The following is a 20529-nucleotide window of genomic DNA, read 5'->3' on the forward strand; positions in this document are numbered from 1 at the left end:
CACTGCTGGCACGGTCTATGCGCAGAAAAAATCTGCGTTGCGCACACAAAAAAAAATTAAAGTAAATATGTTAACAATTCTGTTTTGCAGTGTTAGTCAGTGAGTGACTGGCTGCTCCCATATGGGATTAGAACGATGCCACCCTATCCCATAGTCCAGCCAATCACGTGATTCACATTCGTACATACGCAGCTAATCAACGTCATTGACAGGCTATGACAGCGTCCTTATGTGCCGACACCGGCGTTTTAACTAGCAAAGCGCCGTGGCTGATGTGGAGTGAAGCCACGTTATTGACAACGTGTACAACCATTGGAGATGTGAGCAGGACAGACGGAACAACTGACGGGAAAAGTGTGGACTTTATACCAGTTTTTAAATTGTGTTGATCGGCCACGTAAAACCAGAGTTATGATAAAAATATCTGCAATGTTTGGTTTTCTTCCTGAATACTGTCGTTGTTTATATTTACTGCGGGAAGAAACGGTAAAAACAGCGTTTTATAAGGAAAGCGCTCTCCGCCTGTGAGCAAAGACGAAACCAAAACACCCCCCACCCTTTCCCATTGGTCGAAAAATCGAGCAATCAAAACATGCCATTTAGTTATTAAGAAACAGGGGGAAGTTTTAGGAGTGACGGCGTGTTTTGAGATGTGAGAGATTTTCGACGTTTAAGGCAAATCTTGTGTAGTTAGTGTGTAGTTAGTGTGTAGTGTAGTTTTTGTTGTGTGTGTCAGAACAATGAGGCGACTGCTGAGTGTTACAGGTGTTACAGCAGTGACACATCTGCTGCTGTCAGGCCTGCAGGTATCAGGCTGTTGTTCTCCTTCATCTCATAGTGGACAGAAATTATTTTTGGAGTGGCACAAATAATTTGTGTGGCATCACCCCTGATAGGCACCCACTGCCCTGTATCCAAAACCTGATTGACACACTGGGGGACCATTCCTGGTTCAGTATTCTTGATCAAGGAAAGGCTTACCACCTGTGATTTAACACAAAGGTTTCAAGGCATCTTGCAGGCTTTGTAACTCCCTGGGGGTCGTATAAGTGGGTTAGAATACCATTGGCCTCTCCAGTGTGCCTGCGGCCTTTAAGAGGCGCATGGAAGGGATGTTGGATGCATTCAGGGATGAATGCTACATTCCCTATTTGAACGACATCCCCTGTTATGCCAAAACCTGTGAGGAGCATTTTGGGGGTCTTCACAAAGTTTTGAATCACTCCAGCATCACAAATTGAAGCTAAGGCCTGAAAAGTGTGAATTGTTTCTGTGCAGTTACTCAAGGCCAAAACTCCTCAGACTGGTGCTGATGTGGGACTCTTGGGCTTCCAAAGCCTGTGCATGAACTTCTCTAGCATGTAACTAGCACAACCTCACCAGAAGAAACCCAAAGGCAGTCAGCTGTCCTCTGGTACTCCTGTGGAATGGGCTGGTGAACACCAGGGGTCACTAAAGCAACACACTGACATACTCACCCATCCTCCAGTCTTAGCCCACCCAGACTTCCACTTACCTTTCTTGCTACACACAGATGCCTCAGAACAGATCCTTGGTCCTTGGTGCGCACCGCGGATGACGTCAGTGCGCACACTGTGTCTGAGGAGGATGTGCGGAAGTGCTTCAGGAAGGTGAACGCACGCAAAGCTACTGGTCCGGACGGGATTCCCGGCCGCGTCCTCAGGTCATGCGCGGCTCAGCTGGCTGGAGTGTTCACGCACATCTTCAACCTTTCCCTCTCTCTGTCTGTAGTCCCAGCCTGCTTCAAAATGGCCACCGTCGTCCCTGTACCCAAATCCTCCACCATCTCCTCATTGAACGACTGGCGACCTGTAGCCCTGACCCCCATCGTAAGCAAATGCTTCGAGAAGCTGGTCAGGGACTTCATCTGCTCTGCACTACCCGACTCACTGGACCCTCTACAGTTTGCATACCGCCACAACAGGTCCACTGATGATGCCATAGCCCTGACACTACACACTGCCCTGTCACACCTGGAGAAGAGAGACACGTATGTGAGAATGCTGTTTGTAGATTACAGCTCAGCATTCAATACCATCGTTCCCTCGAAGCTGGACAGGAAACTGCAGGATCTAGGACTGAGCAGCTCCCTCTGCAGCTGGATCCTTAGCTTCCTGTCTGACAGACGCCAGGTGGTCAGACTGGGCAGCATCACCTCATCCCCCATCACACTGAACACTGGTGCTCCACAGGGGTGTGTACTGAGCCCTCTCCTGTACTCACTCTACACCTACGACTGCACAGCCACTAACAGCTCCAACATCATTGTGAAGTTTGCGGACGACACTACAGTGGTGGGTCTTATCACCAACGGTGATGAGACAGCTTACAGGTGTCAATCAATCAATCAATCAATCAATCAATCAATCAATCAATCAAAGGCTTTATTCGCCACATGCAGGTTGCCTTGCAGTGAAACAGGACCCCCCCGACCTTACACACAATTCAATTCAATTCAATTTTATTTATCTAGCGCCAAATCACAACATAAGTCGCCTCAAGGCGCTTCATAGATACAGAGAAAAAAACCCAACAATCATATGACCCCCTGTGAGCAGCACTTTGGCGACAGTGGGAAGGAAAAACTCCCTTTTAACAGGAAGAAACCTCCAGCAGAACCAGGCTCAGGGAGGGGCGGGGCCATCTGCTGCGATTGGTTGGGAGAGAGAAGGAAGACAGGATAAAGACATGCTGTGGAAGAGAGACAGAGGTTAATAACAGATATGATTCAATGCAGAGAGGTCTGTTAACACACAGTGAGTGAGAAAGGTGACTGGAAAGGAAAAACTCAATGCATCATGGGAATCCCCGGCAGCCTACACCTATTGCAGCATAACTAAGGGAGGATTCAGGGTCACCTGGTCCAGCCCTAACTATATGCTTTAGCAAAAAGGAAAGTTTGAAGCCTAATCTTGAAAGTAGAGATAGTGTCTGTCTCCTGAATCCAAACTGGAAGCTGGTTCCACAGAAGAGGGGCCTGAAAACTGAAGGCTCTGCCTCCCATTCTACTTTTAAATACTCTAGGAACAACAAGTAGGCCTGCAGAGCGAGAGCGAAGTGCTCTAATAGGGTGATATGGTACTACAAGGTCATTAAGATAAGATGGGGCCTGATTATTTAAGACCTTGTATGTGAGGAGCAGGATTTTGAATCCTGGATTTAACAGGAAGCCAAAACAGGAGAAATCTGCTCTCTCTTTCTAGTCCCTGTCAGGACTCTTGTTGCAGCATTTTGGATTAGCTGAAGGCTTTTCAGGGAGTTTTTAGGACTTCCTGATAATAATGAATTACAGTCGTCCAGCCTGGAAGTAATAAATGCATGAACTAGTTTTTCAGCGTCACTCTGAGACAGGATATTTCTAACTTTAGAGATGTTGCACAAATGGAAGAACGCAGTCTTACATATTTGTTTAATATGTGCATTGAAGGACATGTCCTGGTCAAAAATGACTCCAAGGTTCCTCACAGCGTTACTGGAGGCCAAGGTAATGCCATCCAGAGTAAGAATCTGGTTAGATACCATATTTCTAAGATTTTCAGGGCCGAGTACAATAACCTCAGTTTGATCTGAATTAAGAAGCAGAAAGTTAGCGGCCATCCAGGTCTTTATGTCTTTAAGACATTCCTGCAGTTTAACTCATTGGTGTGTGTTATCTGGCTTCATGGACAGATAGAGCTGGGTGTCATCTGCATAGCAGTGTAAATGTATGCTATGTCTTCTAATGATGCTGCCTAAGGGAAGCATGTATAATGTAAACAGAATTGGTCCTAGCACTGAGCCCTGTGGAACTCCATAATTAACCTCAGTGTGTGAAGAGGACTCTCCATTTACATGCACAAACTGGAGTCTATTAGATAGATATGATACAAACCACTGCAGCACAGTACCTGTAATACCTACAGCATGTTCTAATCGCTCTAATAGGATATTATGGTCGACAGTATCGAACGCTGCACTGAGGTCTAGCAGGACAAGCACAGAGATGAGTCCACTGTCAGAGGCCATAAGAAGATCATTTGTAACCTTCACTAAAGCTGTTTCTGTGCTGTGATGAGCTCTGAAACCTGACTGAAACTCTTCAAATAAGCCATTCCTCTGCAGATGATCTGTTAGCTGTTTGACAACTACTCTTTCAAGGATGTTTGATATGAAAGGAAGGTTGGAGATTGGCCTATAATTAGCTAAGACTGCTGGGTCTAGAGATGCTTTTTGAGTAAAGGTTTAACTACAGCCAGCTTGAAGGCCTGTGGTACATAGCCGATCATTAGAGATAGGTTGATCATATTTAAGATCGAAGAATTAATTAATGGCAGGACTTCTTTGAACAGTTTTGTAGGAATGGGGTCTAAAAGACACGTTGAAGGTTTGGAGAAAGTAATTATTGAAGTTAACTCAGAAAGATCAATTAGAGAAAAAGAGCAACACAGACATCACATGGGGATACAGATTGGAGATTGGTAGCGTTACAGAAAACAAACACTAAAATATACACTACAATGGGAAAGTACAAGAGGAAAAAAAGAGACCTCTACTCATGCTGGGCTCCTGGGAGGACAGCATGAGAACAGGAAACAAAAAAAGCACAACATTATGGAGCACGTGACAAGCCACAGGGTCGGGTGGGGGGTGAGGAGTAATCCGAAGCAAACACAGCAGCCATCCTGCCCAGCGCTACCATTCCTGCGCGGGCTCAGACCCGCCGTGTTCCCCAGGAGGGAACAAGCATCGAAGGCGTTTGGAAAGGGAGGGGGGATGAATGTATGCATATCAGTGTATATGTATGTGTGTGCGTGTCCAGAGTTCAGCTGAGACAGTGTCCTTCGCCCTGCTAGCCTAAGTAAACAGTCTAACAGCCAACCCAGGTGGCCTTGCATGGAATGGGAAGAACAGTCTAAACACAGTTGTTATCAGGGAGTTGTTGTTCGGCTTCAGCCTTGCGACCGCAGCTGGCGCCAAAAGGGTTTCCACATGAAGTGATGGTGGTTTTTACTTTAGTGCGAACAGCTCATATGAATTTCAAAGCAGTTCTAACAGTCCAACACTGGTCTCTCAATATCCCGTTGGAGAGCCGCGAGCTTCTCCATGATGTTATCAAACTTGCGCTCTGTGATGTTGTCATTCTTGTGCTCAAAGAGCCGATTCTGAGAACTCACGACCACAGTGAGCCTCCCCAAGATGTAATCCAGTCTGCACTCAGAGATCTTATTATGAGTATTCACGGCAGCCGTAAGCCTCTCAAAGATCTTATCCGTGCTGCACTCAATGAGCCCATTTTGAGAAACTCACGCCTCTTCCCATCGTTTTAACAACCATCTCACCCTCAACGTCGCAAAGACAAAGGAGTTGATAGTGGACTTCCGGAGGTGCAGCACACATGCCCATCACCATCAACGGCGCTGCTGTGGAGAGAGTGAGCAGCTTCCAGTTCCTTGGTGTACTCTATCATCAGCAGGACGGTATGCTGACCGTCTGACTGTATGGTTCCAAAACACTATCACCAGCCGAGAAAGAGGAAACCAGCGGATGTTGCGCTAAACAACAGCAGCACGTTTAAGCTTGATCAGCTGTTGTTAGAATTTATTTAATATTAATTTCTAGTATCAGCTGATGTTTGCTGGAGCCACAGCTGTAAAGCTGCTGGTCATGATGTCGGTTTGGATATGTGGTGAGAGGGAAACATGAAGATGAAACCAGGAGATGTCCTTACTGAACCATCAGAGCTGAACAGGTGATGGAGAAACAGGTTTACCTTTTAGGTGACATGAATCAGTTGAAGTTATGAACTGTTTCTGAGAGACAAATAACACCAGGATCCTTTTCTAAGTAGCTGACAGCTGGTAACTGTGCAGGGGCGGGTCTAGTTCTGCCAGGGGGGCAGGTAGGGCATTAACAGGGAGAGGGGGGCACACACTTTTATTTTTTATTCTCATTTAAAATGCTTTTAATAAATAATTATCTGAATCTTACAACCAAAGTTTTTATCTGATATAAAATGTATAGAAATCACACATATACCAACAAGACTGTACATCACTGTCACAACAGCGTTTTCATTCAAAGGCTTTATGGCTTTAATACCTGGGGGGCCGGTCTCTCGTCAAAATGCCCGGGCTGTTTTTTTGTCCCAGTCCAGCCCTGGGCGCGACACGCAGTGAGTTAATCTGAGAAGGTGCATTAAAAAATAAATGACGGTGCACATCGCACATTAGTTGTGCCGCTTCTTAATGACAGTATCTTAGCTAACAACCCCAACTACCAGATTCAACTTGTAATTGGCTAAAAAATAACTTCGCCTACCGGTGAGAGGGACGTTGCTAGCTGGTAGTTTTTTCAAGCGATGTTGAAATTTTCACATTCCGGCACTTCAAATGCTTCAGGAGCTGTCCGCTCAGCGCAGCATCAGCACCACGGAAATACACGGATACATCCGTAGACTCGAGACAGAATTCACAATGGGTTTTCGGGGCTTTCAGGTGTTTGGACCAATGTTTTCTTTTCTAATCAAATCAAAAAGCTTTAATGAGCAGCTGGATTTGTCTCGCATTAACTGGTTGGACACAGAGGACATCGAAATGCAGCTGATTGAACTGAAAAGCTCGACTCTGTGGGGTCAAAGTTTGTAGAATTACGGACGCAGCTGGAATCCACTGCTGTGCGTGTGTTCATGGAGCTGCATGTTCACCTGCTGGACATCACTACCTGACAAGTTTAACTGTCTTCAGAACATTGCAGAGGCCTTATTGACAGTGTTTGGCTCTACATGTCTGTGTGAGCAGATTTTCTCTCACACGAGTCCTCAGGTAGCCTCTGAATGCTGGACACTCGGAGACCTGTGTGTCTGAGTGGGAGACCAGAGGTCACATTAACATGTGTGTCTCTGTATTAACAAACATGCCATATTGGCCCAGTTTATTTTTCATATCATTGTTGTGAGGAGACTGTCATGATATGAGTGAACAGTTGTTGTTTAAGGTGCAGTTCATGTGGAAGCCACCGGAGGGTGGTGTGGAGATAATAAAAAAGTGATGGCTAAAACCTAAGACGGTGTCATGTCTGCTCCCTGAAGCAATATCGTAACAGAGACCATAAATAGCATTTGGATTTTCTGTTGTACAGTTCATTTGCTGTTATGGATAAAAAGTGTCTTTTTTTGTTTCCAAACAGCTGATAAATATTCGCTGATAGCTGCCAACATCTGTGAACATAATTTTATAAAGTGGTTCTATATAGTAAGTAACTGTTAATATAGAGCGTTATTAAATTTATTGCTAATGCAATCATATGGCACACTGACTTCTGAGGGAATTTTAGATGCACTCATCATCAGAAAGGTTGTCGACCCCTGTAATAGATCCATACACTGATATATATAACGGAACAAAACGTTCACCTGCTTTTATAGCCGGAACTTTATAATGTGACACACAGAGGAAACAGTCCTGGCGCTACGTCTAAGTTAGCCGCTTGTTGAAGCTGGAAAACGGTTGCATTCGCGTATAACAGAGAAATATTTGAGCTGTCAAAGTAACGATGTGTTCCGTTGAGTATTTGCGAGAGTTTGTTAGCGAGAGACTAACGGCTGCTGCTGAAGAGATATTCGGCGTCTTTGTTAAAACGATGGTCCAGAATGAGGCCGAGATCAGTCAGCGCAGACTGCAGGATATCACTGTGAAGTTCCCCAAAATAAAGTTACACAGAATCGGTAGGTAACGCTCCGATGGTGTTAATGAACCCAGAGTGGTACTGCTATGTGTTTGAGTACTGGTGAGCTGATGGACGGCGCTACCGAGCATGCTCACGTCTGTGATGTGATTCTTAGGTAAGCGTTAGTGAGGTTTGGGGTGTGTCCAAATTCAGGGGCTGCATCCTTTAAAGGACCCGGCCTGCCCGTGCACGAAAGACGGGAAGACCGGAAGTTAGCGGCTTCTGTAGGTCTAACCTAAGACGCGCGCCTCCTGTTGCCTAGCAACCGTGACAGTACCTGTTACACCCTTGGTGACCAGCATGCTCGACAGAAATAGAGAAAATCTTTATTTTGTGACTTTTATTGGAGAAATTGAGATGTTTCAGTGTCCTGTGATGATTCACCACAGCCATGGGCTGAGTCACAACGGTAATGTTAACTTCCTACATTATTAAGCCTGCAGCTATTGATTATTTTCTAATGATTATACCATCAATTAATTGAGTAATCTGATAAGAAATACTTTTGTCTTATTAATGAGCAGTTATAAATATTCAAAAGAGAAACCAAAATGAATAGAATAAACTCCTCATTGGTTCCATTTTAGAAATTGCAATGTTTTAAACTACATACAACATCTATTTGTACGTGCCATATTTAATAAAAACAATTCTTGAAAGAAAACATTTTAAATAAATAAATTTTTATTTATATAGCACCTTTCAAGACAGAATCACAAAGTGCTGCACATAAGATTGCAAGTCTTGCTACTGAGTCCACAGTTCTTAATGTTAGGGGGGAGAGTTCCACAGTCTCGGGGCCACAGTGGCAAAAGCTCTGTCACCCTGAGTCCTCCTCTTAGTATTTTTTTATAGCAAGTAAGCCCTGATCAGATGACCTCAAAGACCTGCTAGGGACATCGGGCTGTAGCAGATCAAAGATGTAGGCTGGTGCCAGTCCGTGCACAGCTCTGTAGGTCAAGACCACGATCTTAAAATCGACTCTAAATTTAACAGGAAGCCAGTGTAACTGAGATAATAACGGTGTCACATGTGAGTACTTGCAGGATTTTGTCAAAAGCCTCGCTGCAGCGTTTTGCACAACCTGCAGCCGATCCAGTGAACCTTTGCTTAGACACATAAACAGCGAATTACAATAATCCAAGCGTGACGAAATAAATGCATCTATAGCAATCTCGAGTTCAGAGCGAGATAAAACCGGGCTCAGCTTAGCCACATTTCTTAAATGATAAAAACAAGACCGAGCCAGAGATTTCACATGCCAAGGTGTCAAAGGTGACACCTTAATTCCTGATAGAGGATTTAACATAAAGTGAGAGAGGACCGAGGGCTTTCACTATCTGCGATAGAAACCTATCAGGGGCGCATACGAGGACTTCGGTTTTCCCCTCGTTGAGTTGGAGGAAATTTGCAGCCATCCAACGTTTGATCAAATCTAAGCAATCATTCAGACGCTGAAGCTTAGATAAATCCTCGGGCATAAAAGAAACGTACAACTGAATGTCATTAGCATAATTTTCTTAAATGCAAAAAAATACAAATAATCTCAAGTATGGTCAAAATCTATATGCAATCTAAACGCAGGCATAAAAAAATTAGTGTCGAGGATTATTTATGATCACATTGCTTGATGAATCGTAGTCCTTCATCTCTCCCCTTGCAGCTGGACGCTTGCAGAGGGAAGTCAAAAATGGCAGTTGACCAAAAATAGCAGCAAACATTTATCAAGTATCAGTTAACTTGCGAGGTGAAAACACAATTTTGAGTTCAAATTGCATGGACTTGTTTTATATGTTTTAAACAAAGAGAAAGGGGAAACGGGACATCCTGCTGATATGTTCAGGTTGTATGATATAAGCATGACAAAAACAGAACAGAAACTGGGTGAGTGTTTCTCCATTCACTGTCAGTCTTGTTATTTGTTGCTCTATACAGGATGAGAACACATTCAACTAAAACACAGCATGGTTAAGTTAGTCCTTTGTTTTATCTTGGGATAAGGTGGGGCTCTTTAAAGGGCCACACATTACACACCAGTTTTTAGTTAGGATCGCTAATATGATGAGTATCACAGACACTCAGATTCATCCCATCACTGTCACTGACCACTAACACTACCATGCAGTGGTTTCTATCTTTTTGACATTACTCTAAGAACAAGATTTCTTAATCATCAATCATCCTCACGATTTAAATTTGTAACGCTCTCAACCCCCAGAATTAACAGAATTTGGACAAACTGCCCGAAATGCATTGACAGAGATATTTCAGGGATATAGACTCAGTCTGCGCTCCATATGGGTTAATTGTTAAATGCGTTAGTTGTGATGACGGCACATTAACGCTGACAGCACTAAAAAAATATAAAGTCCCCAATTTGGGATTTCTTTGGCTTTAAACCAAATAAAAGAGGTAAACCTAAGGATGTAACCAAAGTGGTGTGCCGCTTGTGCAGACGTATAGTGCGAGCAAAGCTCTCAAACACGACTAACTGACATGAGCATGTACATGTCCACCATCCGGCTGAGTATGCTAGGCTATCACCAGCTTCTGCAGCTCTCTGAGGAGGGGCATTTGCTCGCAGATCAAAGAGGGTGCTGTTAAAACAGCGCTATTATTTTTTTTTCTGTTGACTTCTATGAGCTCCATCATGATTAGCAAACCTAGTCATGGGAAAATAAATAAATAAATCGCCCTTGTAAACACTATCGTCAATCGTCGATATATTGTCCAATTGCCCAACCCTAGGCTGATCATTTTCATTTCTATCACACGATGTGGATCCTCTTGGTCCTAACACTCTATACTCCTTATCAGTATAGATCACTGTTTCAGTACTAAGTATGAGTGTTTTTCTGTCATCACACATGTAACCTTGTTTTGTCCCTTTGTCTCGATAGACCTCCCACAACAACTTGTCATTAATAATAAAGATGAGGCTCTTATAGAGCAGCAGCAGCACTGTAACCAGGAAAGGAACTCCAGATTGGTCCAGGAGGAAGCAGAGCCTCTCCTGATAAAAGAGGAGCAAGAGGAAGACTGTTCCAGTAAGCTGCTTGTATTAACAGAGACCAGCACCTTTATGGTGACTTTAACTAATTAGGAGTGGTTGATGAACCCGACCCAAACGTTAACCAGTTCCTCTCTCAAACTTCTCCTGTAGTGGACACCAGAGACCAGCAAGGAACTAAACATGTAGAAATGGGATCAACCACCAATGAGGAGCTGAAGCCAAAGAAGAAATGTCACAGAACCAAAAATTACAATGTGGACATCTCTCCCATGTCAGGGAGTCACTGTAACATGGACACAGGTAAGAAATCTGTACATATAACGATCGCTCCCAAGGCCCGGCCCGGACAAGCAGCAGCAGGATTATAACCATGTTTAAGCTCAACTTTTAAAATATCAAGTATTAAGTGTCTTTGGTGCCTAGATGAAAATCAGTCAGAGTGTAGCAATTAGACATCTGGTGCTTTTCTAAACAAATGTTCTTGCTGTTCAAGAATTGGACGACTTGTTCCTGTCGTGTTTCTCTCTAAATGCTGCGTCCTCATCACCAGCTGTAGCCCTGGCATAGCTGCAGTGTGTCCAACCCAGTGAGAATAAGATCATCAGGATTATTGAACGGGAATATTGTTCATCAATCCTTTGTTCAGTTCAGTCTACTGATCCCTTTGACTGTGGCCTCCTCCGTTAGGCTCACGAGGTTAACCTGCTGGTTTACACTGTGCTGACCACAACTAAGAAGCTCACGTCTTGGTTTCTTAGACATGTTTCGTTTTGTTTTTCAGTCAGAGAAAACAAAATATCTACAATATTAAGTCGGGGTTAGAGGAACATTTCTCTGTAGCCACCACGTCACCATACGCTTCCCAGAAACCCCAAATGGTCAAAAGTAGAATTATAACATCACCGTACTCTCAGCAATATTCAAATTTTAAGTGGATGGTTCAACAAAAATGTGTTGATTCAGGAAGGACATTTGAGCCCCTTCACACGCAGAGAAAAGCTAGTTGGAAAACACTGGCAGCCATCTTGAAAACCCATCTTGTGGTTTGTTGTAGGTTCATGTTCAAATTTCTGTCCACTGTTCACTCTTTGTGTCTCTTTGTAAGTGAGGTTTATTTATTAAGCGCTTTTCATAGACAGGCAGTCACAAAGCGCTGTACACAAAGGTTACAATAAAGAAAACATTAAGTAACAAAATAGACAATATAAACAATGCAAATTCAAAACAATTCAGAAGTGTTGATTAACAGAAGGCCTGTTTAAATAATAAAGTTTTAACTGCTTTTTAAAGGATTCCACAGAGTCAACCAAACGTAACTGTGGTGGTACGACTGAAAGGCTCCGCCCCCTTTCGCCTTCAGTCGTGTTCGGGGAGAAACCAACAAACTCTGAGCCTGTGAGCGAAGACAACGAGCAGCAGAGTATTTTATAAGAAGCTGGGGCCATTTAGTGCTCTGTATGTTAAAACAAGAATTTCATCATCTATTGGGAGCCAGTGTGAAGAATATAAAATGGACTACCGTTAGCCAGAATTCATTTGTTTACATGTGAGCAGCTGATAATAGTTAAACTTTCTTTGTCCGGCCTGGCTTTCTGCTTCAGGCTTCGTGTGCGCTCACATAAAATGAGGTGTTTCATACACAGATTACTCCAATCAGAAACTTTATCAGATGAAAATAATAAAATGTTGATTAAAGATCTGTACAGAATATAAAAAATGTGTTGCAAATAAGAGAAAATTCATTCTGCAGGGACTCTTTCATCTTGGGATTTTGAGCGTGAAGCCGTAAAATAAATATTTCAACTCAAGTTGATTGTGTTAATCCTGCTGTTTATTTTTAAAATGACAGCTGCACATTAGAGCGCTGAAGTTCGAACTAAAACATCTACCCTAACCTGGACCTACAACATGCTGCACACCAAACAGCTTCAGCTGAAGTGAAACCTGAACCCACTGGTGTTAACAATCCGTTGGCCGTCACAAAATTTGCTTAGATCTTCATTTGTATATGAATACAGCACTGACTGTTTTATGTGCCACTTTGTCTCTCCAGACCAGCTCCAGCAATATGTCTGCAAGGAGGAGGTTCTCGAGGACTTGTACCTCTTTAACCTGGAGAACTCTGGTCTGGATCAACAGGACGTTGGATCGGCTAAGATTAAGGAAGAATGGACGGAACTTTGCACAAGTCAGGAGAGACAGGAGCTTGTAATTGACCAGGAAACCAGTCCATTAACAGTAATTTATGAGGAAAAAAACTACTGCCAGCCGAAACCAAGCAGTCACCTGCTCCTCTCTCACAACTCTCTACATCAAAAAAGAACATCCACAGATGACAAACCATATTCTTGCAACACTTGTGGGAAAAGATTTAAATATGCATCAAAGCTAAAAATACACACGAGCATTCACACAGGTGAGAGGCCATTCTCGTGTGACGCATGTGGGAAAACATTCAGGAGAAAGGATAACTTGTTGGTCCATATAAGAACTCACACCGGTGAGAAGCCATATTCCTGCAGCATTTGTGGGAAAGCATTTAGAGACAGCTCAAATCTGATATATCACATTAGATTTCACACAGGTGAGAAGCGATACTCGTGTGAAACATGTGGGAAAAGATTTTATCATAAAGGCAATTTAACGGTGCACATGGTGACGCACACAGGTATAAAACCTTACCACTGCAAGATTTGTGGAAAAAGATTTGCTTGCTTAGCAAACTTGAAAATTCATGCAAGGACTCATACGGGTGAGAAGCCATATTCTTGTGCGACATGTGGCAAAACTTTTAGTCAGAGGACAAATCTGAAATTCCACACAAGAATCCACACAGGCGAGAAGCCGTATTCCTGTAAAACATGTGGGAAAAGTTTCATTCAAATGAGGGATTTGACCGTGCACATAAGGACTCACACGGGTGAGAAGCCCTATTCCTGTGTAACCTGTGGTAAGAGCTTCAGTCAGAACAGTCATTTGAATGTCCACATGAGAACTCACACAGGTGAGAGGCCATATTCTTGCAAAACTTGTGGTAAAACTTTCAGTCAAAATAGTCATTTGACTGTCCACATGGGGTCTCACACAAGTGAGAGTTCTTGCAAAACATTTGCAAAAACTTTTAGTCAAAATGAGAACTCACACAGCTGAGAGGCAGCGCCTTTGCAAATCTAGCAAAGGTTTCAGTTTCATGTCAGCAGTTGGCAAAGAATCACATTAAACTGGATCTCTACACCGTTAGCTTCTTTACTTGAATCTGTGGAACATGCCAATGACAGCAGAGTTTGACAGGCATAAAAGAGTATTTTGCACCAACAAGGAGCTATTAGCTAAAAAAGTAGCATAGTGTGCAGTGTGTCCTTAAATAACCTGAAACTACACAAGAAAGTGTGGCAGTAATAGGGTGACTGTCAAGCAGCCATTCTTAGAAAGGAACACTTCAAGGATGCTAAATTACACAAGAACTAGACTGAAAATGAGCAGCAGCAGGGCATTTGGGGTGAGACTCCAAACCTTGGGTCAAAAGTCATACATGCATACAGGAGAGGGTAACAAAAGCCGTATGTAAAACATGGTGGAGGCTCTGTGGTGATTTGGAGCTGCATTTCAGCCAGTGGTGTAAGGGATCTTGTGTGGGATCATCTTATAAACCTTTTAAAACATGGCTTCAGCGTACATGTAAATATGTATATACATCTGTATATACATATGTATATACCAGTATGGTACATGTACTGTATTGGTCATAGTGTGAGTTGTCACTGTGTGCTAAATTTGTATTCAAACACTAACTGAAAAGTGTGTGAGTCTTGGAAACATTTATCTGTTGAAAACCTTTTGTTTCTGTTTTTTGGTGAGTTCTGAACCTTTTTGTCCCACTTTGTTCCAGACTTCGAGTATAACATTAAAACTTGATTTGTGTCAAAACTGCCTTTTAAACTAACTTCCTTTTGTCAACGAGGTTTCAATATTTACTTCCTTTTCTGATGGACTGACTTTAAATCTTTCTTTCTGTGTTTCAAAACAACACTGGATACAAATTCATGTGACCATTAGGTTCTGTACGGTAAACGTACACTGATACTAATGCAAACGGAAAACGTAACGTTCACGGTGGTCCAACAAAAATAAACACTATGTAGGAAAATCAAGCAAACTGGGATTTATAATAAATCATCCTGAAATAAACCCCATATGTGTGATGATGTTTGTGCAAATCTTCGTTCAGATTGGCCCAGCCGTTAAGGAGGAGGTGGGGTACGTACAGATGTGTACGTGCATACTTTGTGATTAGGGCCGGCTCTACGCTGGGGCAAGAGGGGGCAGCGGCCCCTTAAACAAACATCCTGCCCCGTTAAGTCAAACTTTTAGACGTTGAAGGACAATAATAGATTTCCCACAAACTGAATATGGACAAGATTTAGTACATTTACTACAGTAGCTCTCATTCGCTCTTTTCCTCCGTACTCTGTGTGCAGGCTCACACAGCACTCACCAGAGATCCCTCCCCCCCAGCTAAGCATCCAATCACTGTCAGTATGCAAATGAGCCTGTGTCAGGTTTCTCAGTAGGCAGGGTAGAGCAAAATGAAGCAGCAAATCTCTGTCGTCTCGTGAGATAATTAACTAAAAAATACATCTATGTTTGTACAGTGTGTGACTATTGTTTCAGTACAGACGTGTTTATCTCTGTGAGCCTGTCTGCTGCACAGACCCGACACAAAGCCGCCCAGCTTTCAGCTCTGCAATCAACAGTTCCCTCATTTCATATACTAAAGTAATCACAGTAATCACACACACACTTCCAGCAGCTCACAAAGGGAAGTTAAGGTCCTAAACCCCTGTCGTCACACCATGTTACATACAAGGAAGAGGAATTGGGTGATCTTGACCCATGACAAGTCCATAACATATAACTTGGATATGGAAGAGACATGGTGATTCGAAATTTTATTTAGTCCTATTTTATTCTTACTTTATTTTGCACATTTATTTGAGAATTAGGCCACCCAAGATAAATTTTATATTGTTGGTTGTAAAGGTCTGGATGATAGTTTTATTTTATTTTTCTGTTTTATTTTTCAAGACTTGGTGAATTGACTTTATTTTTATAACTTGGCCCTTTTTAGTTTTGTTAATATTGGGTTTGAATATATTCGATAGAGGCCATCCACTTAAAGTAAATGTTTTTAGTTGTGATAATCTGATGAAGAATATTTTTGTTTTAGTTTTTGTTGTTTTATTTTTCAGTTTTCCCCCTGAGGGATTGCCGCCTTAACATGATCGGGCGTTTGCAAGCCTCAGTGACCCTGAAAGCTACACCAGCAGAAGCTTAGCCTTCAGGTGGGACATGCAGATGGTCAGGATTTTAGGTTAGAGGCCTGACAAAGTGCAATCCAATTACATGACAAAAACAGTTATCCAAAGCACCCCACCCCCAGCCACACTGCTCTTATGCTGAGAACTAAAAAAAGGTATAGGACATAAATGGTAATTTGGGATTTTTTTTTTCATTTAATGAGTTCTTTTTCTCCCTATTGCCAGTCTTGGCAGCCGGGGGTCAGTCCGCCAGGGCCTCCGCTCCTGGCCGCCACCCGGCACACAATGCACCTCTTTGCTTAGGCTGCTGCCCCCGCGACCCGGCCCCGGACAAAGCGGATGAAGATGGATGGATGGATGGAGTTCTTTTTCTAGAGTGGAAGGACTACCTACTTTCCAAAACAGATTTGGGTGCACAAGTTTGAAATTATTTTTGGTTGATGATGAATTTTGCAGTTGTATCATCTGATCTGTGGCCTTGTGAGCCATCAAATAATTACCACCTGGTGCTCAGTTAGATCAGTTGGTGGGGATAAAATGCCGGACAGGCCTGGCACAACTAAAGCTATAGTGAGGGTATGCTGGAAATGCCCATAAAATTCTTTAACTCCCAGGACTTCAACAGCATTCCGAGGGAGGCTGGGGACACTGAGTCCGAAAGGACCAGTTTTCTAACCCTCCATTGCTGAGGCTGCTGCAAGGAGCTGCAGAGGTGGTTGGAGCCTGGTGGTTATCCCCGAACCAGATGGTGGAGACCGCAAGTGAAAGGAGCCATCAAGTGTGAAGTGAAAGGACTTCGGAGACAGCTCATGGGCACCAGCAGGCCAAGCGAACCGCAGCTCGGGCAATGGCTAAAGCAAAACTTGGGTTTGGGAGGAGTTCAGTGAGGCCATGGACAAAGACTTTTGGTCTGCCTTGAAGCATTTTGAACAAAACTTCAGGCAATTCAGGAGGGTAAAGCTGTGCTCTCCCCCCACATGGTATATAGTCCAAGTGCTGCTGAATTGAACTGAGGGCAGTGGAAGGAATCCTTTAAAACCTCCTTAACCGAACTGACACATCGTCTGTAGAGGGTACGAGGTTTCACTGAGGTGAAAACAACTCTTGGGTTGTTGTGGTTAACTCTTTGGTGGATGAGCCCCTGCGGTCGATCACTTTCACCCTGAACTAACTAGGATGACTCTTAAGTGATGAGTAAAGTGATGATGACTCTAATGGTCAATGACTGACAAAATAGGAGAACAGTCAATCAGTCCGTTTTTGTACAAAAGGTGCAAACCTACTGCCATAAAAGAGTGTTATACTCTTATTACTTATAATTTTTTTTCTTAGCATTAATTTGTTTTTCTTTTTGGCAAAAAAGAATAAAATCCAGTCAGCTTCTACCACTTATCCAGAACGACACTGTAGGATGGGACCATGAAAAGTAAAGTTGGGGTTCCAAAGAAAAGACAAAAGAGAGGATGACACAATTTTATTTTTATTTTTTTTACCAAAAAAGGTTGGCCTTGTCTGTGGGTGATAGAAGTGAAACTCATAGCCACGTCCACATGAAAGAAAATCTATGACTTTTATATTTAATATTTTAATTTAATAATAGTTAGATTACTTAATGTGTCTCTCTAACACAGGAAGTCAAAGCTGTCCTCAACATGAAGAAGAAGGCTTTCAGGAGCAAAGTGAAGGAGGAGATGAAGGCAGCACAGCGGGAGGTGAAACGCTGCCTGAGGGAAGCAAAGGACACCTACAGGAGGAAGGTGGAGCAGAAGTTGGAGAGGAACAATATGAGGGAGGTCTGGAATGGTGTGAAAACCATCACAGGCCACAACACCAAGAAAAGCACAGTGGGGGGGACTGTGGAGAAGGCAAACGAACTCAACAACTTCTTCAACAGGTTTGACCAGCCCACAACCCCCCCACCCTCACCTTCACTACAGAGTCCTCTCCCCACTCTCCTGCCTCCCTCGCTTCCCCCCCTTCCTGACACCATGACACCCCCCTCCTCCAATCCCTCTCTCAGCAGCAAGACATCTCCCCCCCTCCCCTCCTCCCAAACATCTCCCAGTGTCACAGTGGATCAGGTCAGGAGGCAACTGAGGAAGCTTCGCCCCAGAAAGGCAGCAGGCCCAGACAAGGTGTGTCCTAGGATGCTAAAGGCGTGTGCTGCTGAACTTGGGGAGCTGCTACAACGAGTCTTCAACCTCAGTCTGCGACTGGGGAGAGTGCCCGCCCTATGGAAGACATCCTGCATCGTCCCGGTCCCTAAAAAGAACCGGCCCAATGAGCTGAATGACTTCCGACCGGTGGCACTGACGTCACATCTTATGAAGACTCTAGAGCGGCTCTTCCTCAACCTCCTCCGACCACAGGTACAACATGCCCAGGACCCACTACAGTTTGCATACAAGGCGGGTGTCGGAGTGGAGGATGCCATCCTGTACCTCCTACACAGAGCCCACTCACACCTGGATGGGGGAAAAGGCACGGTCAGGATCCTGTTTCTTGACTTTTCCAGTGCCTTTAATACCATCCGGCCCTGTATGCTTCAGGAAAAACTGAACAGGATGGAGGTGGACCCCTGCCTGGTGGCTTGGATCTCCGACTACCTCACCGACAGACCACAGTACGTCAGGCTGAAGGACATCACGTCTGACACAGTGGTCAGCAGCACAGGAGCACCACAGGGAACTGTGCTGTCCCCTCTTCTCTTCACCCTGTACACCTCTGACTTCTGCTACAACTCTGAATTATGCCACATTCAGAAGTTTGCAGATGACACGGCCATCATGGGGTGTATCTGGGATGATCAGGAAGAGGAGTACAGAAGTCTGGTGAGGAACTTTGTCGCATGGAGTCACACAAACCACCTGCAACTCAACACCTCAAAGACTAAGGAACTGGTTGTGGACTTCGGGAGGTCTAGAGCAGGTCCACTGCCGGTTCAGATAGAGGGGGAGGAGGTGGAGGTGGTCAACAAGTACAAGTACCTCGGGCTGTGGGTGGACAATAAACTGGACTGGTCATGCAACACAGAGCACCTGTATAAAAAAGCCCAAAGCCGACTGTACTTCCTCAGGAGGCTGAGGTCTTTTAACATCTGCAGGAAGCTCCTGAGGATGTTTTACCAGTCGGTGGTTGCTGGAGTACTTTTCTATGCTGTGGTGTGCTGGGGGAGCAGCACAGCAAAGAGGGACTCATCCAGGCTGGAGAAACTGATCAGGAGGGCTAGCTCTGTGGTCGGCATGAAGCTGGACACTCTGGTGACAGTGGCAGAGAAAAGGACATTAAAGAAACTGATGGACATTATGGACAATGCTGGGCATCCTCTGCACACGGCCATTAACAACCAGAAGAGTCTGTTCAGTGACAGGTTGCTTCTCCCAAAGACAAGAACTAACAGACTTAAAAACTCCTTTGTCCCACACGCCATCAGACTGTTTAACTCCTCTCTGGAGGGGAGAGGGAGGGGAAACAGGAGGACAAAGGAGGGGGGAACAACTAAGCTGTAGTGCCTCTTCACCTCACTGTGCAATACCTTTTGTGCAATACTTTTTGTAAATAGTCAACAGTGCAATAGACTCAATACTTGAAATGTGCAATTCACTTGTATTTTTATTTTTTATTCCTATTTATTCTATTTATCCCCTTTGTATATTTTATTTATATTTGTCTCTGTATTTATATATGTGTGTGTGTGTGTGTGTGTGTGTGTGTGTGTGTGTGTGTGTGTGTGTGTGTGTAGATATATATATATATATATATATATATATATATATATATATATATATATATATATATATATATATATATATATATATATATATAACAATTCTGTAACTGTAACTTCGGTCGTTGCTGTGCTTTTTTTGGAAGTCGAATTTCCCAGAGGAACCCACCCGAGGGATTAATAAAGTTCTATCTTATCTTATCTTATCTTATCTTTGTTATTTCGCTGAACATCTAATCAATGCAGGCAAACACTGTGTGCATGCGTATATCACCTTTCCCTGCATCTGCCGACTTGGTGCCAGGCAAAAAAAGATCAAGCTTCTGGGTCAGCTTAGCTGTCCCACTCCCATCTCCCCACACCCACATTCCTGACACTGAACCAGCCCCACTGATATCTGGAGAAGTAGGTGAGTGGGAAAGTTGTTTTGATTCTAGATATTGTTTATTTGTAAATAATACCTTATCACTGCATCCCGCATCAACAAAGCATTTCTGGAGAAGTGTGCATTGCTCTCTGTATATGTTGCACTCTGCCCATGACTTGCATGTGATGAGAGAGCCTTCAGTGGGCTAAAACAGCCACAACTGTTTGAGGTCCACTCTGTCTCAGAAGACAGACACATTTCTCCTGGCTCTACTTTAAAAATTGATGTCCAAAGTTAAATTTTTCCTAAACTTAATTTTAAAAGTAAAAATGTTTAAGCTGTAAAAAAAATGTACATCATTTTATTGTTGAGAATTTAA

The 20529-nt window shown here is 43.5% G+C and overlaps 1 protein-coding gene across 1 annotated transcript; it reads left to right on the top strand.

The window, feature by feature from the left end:
• Positions 1 to 7452: 7452 nt before the first annotated feature.
• Positions 7453 to 14910, top strand: LOC146648799 (uncharacterized). Its single transcript, XM_085388254.1, has 4 exons — positions 7453 to 7723; positions 10626 to 10772; positions 10889 to 11038; positions 12792 to 14910. Exons 1-4 carry the CDS (start codon positions 7552 to 7554, stop codon positions 13886 to 13888), a joined length of 1566 nt encoding a protein of 521 aa, XP_085244380.1. The 5' UTR covers positions 7453 to 7551; the 3' UTR covers positions 13889 to 14910.
• The last annotated feature ends 5619 nt before the right edge of the window (positions 14911 to 20529 follow it).

This window comes from Rhamphochromis longiceps, linkage group LG18 (genome assembly GCF_057381845.1).
Source record: "Rhamphochromis longiceps isolate RC_006_pf linkage group LG18, R_longiceps_female_GT1.1, whole genome shotgun sequence".
Lineage (NCBI taxonomy): Eukaryota > Metazoa > Chordata > Actinopteri > Cichliformes > Cichlidae > Rhamphochromis > Rhamphochromis longiceps.